Source organism: Corylus avellana, chromosome ca2, assembly GCF_901000735.1.
Source record: "Corylus avellana chromosome ca2, CavTom2PMs-1.0".
In the NCBI taxonomy this organism is placed as follows: domain Eukaryota; kingdom Viridiplantae; phylum Streptophyta; class Magnoliopsida; order Fagales; family Betulaceae; genus Corylus; species Corylus avellana.
The window spans coordinates 24261874-24266133 of NC_081542.1; the positions used below are offsets into that span (position 1 = coordinate 24261874).

Below are 4260 nucleotides of genomic sequence, written 5' to 3' on the forward strand. Positions count from 1 at the left end.
TGTAATTCAATTACTTTATTTTTTCCCACCTTGATACCCTAAGCCAAATGAGGGTAGCCGAGCCACCCCCCTAGCCTGTTGGAGGAGGTTTCGGCCACCCCATTTTGCAAGTTGGGGTGCTTTGGCCACCCCCATTTTGTTCAAAGGGGGTGGCTCGAGCTACCTTTTTTAAAAAAATTTTAATGTTGTAAATAATTTTAGTTTTTAAAATTTTCTATTTCTTTAATTTTTAATGAGGTATAGAAACACATGTTAATTTTTTTAAGGGCATCATCTTTGAAATGAAGGTATCATCTACAATACGAATTGAAACTTAGGTAAAAAAAAAAAAAAAAAAAAAAGTTATTAAATCACACGGGGTTCAAAGGTATTTAACTCTTAAAATTATAGCATTCGGATTTTTCCTCATAAAAGAAATCCTCCAAGTTCTAAGAGAGATGATTTAGATGCAATTTATTTGAGTTTACATATAACCCTTTGAAAGCTCCAAATTTTCAACTAACATAACATACAATATCTACGGGTGTTTAGAAAATGATGGCATATTTATTTGACTAAAGATAAAGAGAAAAGTAAACAATCAATTTAAGGTGATGTAGAAGATCTCATTCCGCTTTGGTGAGGGACGGTACATGTAGTGTCATTAAGACTAATCATACAAAAGAAGTATGGGCTTTAGCAATGACATAAAGTCGCAGCTAAATTAAGCTCTCTTTAGGTTGTTGCTAATAAACATTAACGACGGCAAAAGTCATTGCTAGAGTCGTTACAATTAACAAACAACGAGCGCCAATTCCTCGGCAAACCGGAAAGATCTCATCGCTAAATACACACGGCTCCCACCCTTAACTGCATCTGTCATCATCTCCGAGCATTTGATCTCATCTCATTTAATGAATATGTATGTGATAATCCAATTGCTGGTAGGAATGTATGTCACTTAGAGTCTACTGCTGTACATGAAATCCTGGTTTGAATGGCATTATTCTTCCATCCCAAACACCCACCCACCATCAATTAGAACCCCAGATTATCAGTAGTACTATAAAGCATGCACATTTCAATTTCATACAAACTTGGTGATGAGACAAAAACCATTTATTTTGATATTGAAAGACAAAAACCTCAATCTTAACAATTTATTCTTCTTCATAGCTAAACAAGAGATATTGAAAGTTGGTCCTTGTGAAATTCTACGTAGAAACATGAAGTCTCCAAAGAATAATCATATCATCAATTGCAATTCTCAACAGAATAATCATCATCAATAGCAATTTTTCTTCTCTTTACCGCCATCCCAATTTTCAAGATCAAGCAGAAATTCCCGGTGTAGAGAATAGTACTTATCCTCCTCTTCCTCCTCCTCCTCCTTATTCTCATTATCAACCATTTCTTCTTCACAGAGAAACCAAGTTACCAGAGAATCCAGAATTCCCCGCTGAACCTCATCCTCCATTGCAATTCTCCGCGATCGAACTTCATTCTTGAACATTTCAGTGTTCACAAAAGAAATATCAACCTCATTCTCATTATAATCTTTTGCTTCTTCACGCGCCCACCCAGTACCCTGCTCCACAGTATGATCGTCAATGGAATTTGATTCATTCTCGGTGGCTTCGTTCTTGCCCATCAAATCAGAAACAACAATAGGCGCAGTATGATCTTGGATAATAGTTCCATCTTCTTCTGTCTGATGACCGATGCCCGGTGACAGAGCGTGACTGGGATCCTCACTTGCCATGGACGGTCCTGTAAAAAAGAAAACCAAGTTTATGAATACAAACAGGCCTGAAACGCCCTAAACAAGATTACCCAGCTGAAACTAAATAACACAAAAAGAACAAAAATGGAGAGATAATTGGAATTCCAAAGCGAAAGCCTTACAAGTTTGTTATTGCTGGTGTTCGAGAGAGAGTAACAAGGGGTCTGTTTATGTGAATAACACAGAGAGAGAGAGAGAGAGAGAGAGAGAGAGAGAGAGAGAGAGAGAATAACAAGGAGTCTGTTTATGTGAATAACAGAGAGAGAAAAATGTATCAAATTCCAACAAGAAGATTACAACACCCCCGAAATATGCGAACGTATTTATTCAAAATGAAATTATTTCGTTTTTTTCTTTATTTTATTTTATATAACAATGATGAAATTATTTCGAGAAAAACTTAATGGATGAAAGGAGGTGCTTTTATTTATTTTTTATTATGAGGAAACAGAATTATGCTATAAATATTATAGATAAATTATAGATAATGAACTCCTTTAAAGAAAGGGGCTAGAGAGACCAAAAAATAAATCTAATTAGAGTTCAAAACAAACCACAAAATAATTCAGTCTCTATAATTAGACTACAACGTAAAAGATAGAAGAAAAGATAATAACAAAATTAGTAAGTTATTGTTGATAAATCTGACTCATTTAATTAAATGAACAGAATTGATTCAATAAATTTTGAGGCTTACCGCAACAAATTTAAGTAAGATCTTTTTTTATATATTTAAATATTAATTAAATAATATTGATATTAATTTATAGTTTATATCTTTCTTAGTCCTTCTTGCCTTGTGATGAAAATACTAATAGGTGGAAAATGTCACTAATCAAGGAAATTTTTAATGAAAATGATGTCAAGAGCATTGTTAGGCTTGCAAGGGAAATTTTTGGTAAAAAGTGATCAATTAACTTGGATTGGCATGACAAAATGGAAATTTTCGGTAAAAAGTACTTCAAATATGCTAGTGAGATGAAGTACTTCAAATTAGGGCTGCACAAGCCGTGGTTATTAGCTATAACTGCTAATCGTAATTGCCATGGGCGGTTATCAATTTGTAATAACCGCAATCGCCGAGGCAATTAGCGTTTAATTTATAACTGGCAGTTTTATAATCATTTTTTAATATGAGCTTTTGGGCTTTTTAAGTGTTTTGGGCCATCACTAAGCTTATTTTAAACGTTTTGGGCAAACGTGTTTCCAAAAAGATGAAAAGTACATACTGTTTTTTGGGTCAGGCAATCTTTTTGAATCAGGTTTGGCCCAAAAACATCACATACCACATTATATTTCACATACATATAGTCATCCACGGCCAAAATGACGCTGTTTTGAATGTTATATTATAATTATTATTAATATAAAATATATATATATATATATATATATATATATATATATATAAGGGTAGGCGGTTAGCGGTTATTAACCACTTTTTCCTACCCTTAAAACTGTTAACCGCAACCGCCCTAAGTGGATAGTGGTTTTTTATAACCGCCTACCAAAACGGTTAGCAATTAACGGTTAGCGTGGTTGGCGGGGCGGTTATAACTACTCCGTTTGAACACCCCTACTTCAAATACCCCTATATATGTATAATATTGTGTGGAAGTAAGTAACTTCGACAAATAAGGGTCCCAAGAGTGATGAAGAAGTTCATATGGAAAGGCATGCAACAATTTGCTGTCAACTAAGGAAAATCTCTTTAGTATATGATCCCTCTGGCCTATTAATAGGGGTGGGTATCGGTTTGGTTTGCTTTTGTAGTCATTTTTGGTTAGTTAACTGAAATTGTCGGTTAAACAGTTAATTCACCGATTTTATTTCGATAACAAATTATTTCAAAATTTTCGATTAATTTCGGTAATCGGTTAACCGCAGACTTTTTTAATTTGGCAAATGATATTTTTAATGGGCCAAAAATTAGTTATTTTGGAGCAAAAATAACTTATTGAACATGTATTTTTTGGGCTAAGATGTACTAAACCTTGGGTGTCCAAATAACTTTAAATGTCTTTTTCTCATGTCTTGAGCGTAAAGAAATTCTTGGAGGCCCAAAACATGTACTTAGCTCGTCCATGTAATATACACATAAATTCTTTACTATTATGCTCTTTTTCATCTCCTCCATTAATGTTTCTAGTTGTTTATTTAAGTTTTTTGCTAGGCCAATAATTTCAGTGTCATTAATTTAGGCCTGGAGCAAGAAAGAACTTTAAATATAAATGCTTGATGGTTTGTAAATAATTAATAAAGTCGGTTTGGTTTGGTTTGGTTTTGTAGATTTCGGTTCGGTTCAGTTAACCGACAAAAAAAGTTTATACTGATTAACCGAACTGAACTGAACCGAATCGACGTCGGTATAAAAAATTCATACCGATTTTCGACTCACATAAGCCGGTTGACGGTTAATTTTAGTTCGGTCATAGTCGGTAGGCGGTTTAATTTGCCCACCCCTCCTATATCGGGTTATATGTGGGTTGAATGCGGAA

At 34.2% G+C, this 4260-nt stretch overlaps 1 protein-coding gene across 1 annotated transcript; it reads right to left on the reverse strand.

The window, feature by feature from the left end:
• Positions 1 to 1264: 1264 nt before the first annotated feature.
• On the reverse strand, positions 1265 to 1899 carry LOC132169390 (uncharacterized). The gene is made up of 2 exons (XM_059580427.1): positions 1885 to 1899; positions 1265 to 1749 (listed from the first exon to the last, which is right to left on the reverse strand). Exon 2 carries the CDS (start codon positions 1739 to 1741, stop codon positions 1265 to 1267), a length of 477 nt encoding a protein of 158 aa, XP_059436410.1. The 5' UTR covers positions 1742 to 1749; positions 1885 to 1899.
• Between the last annotated feature and the right edge of the window lie 2361 nt (positions 1900 to 4260).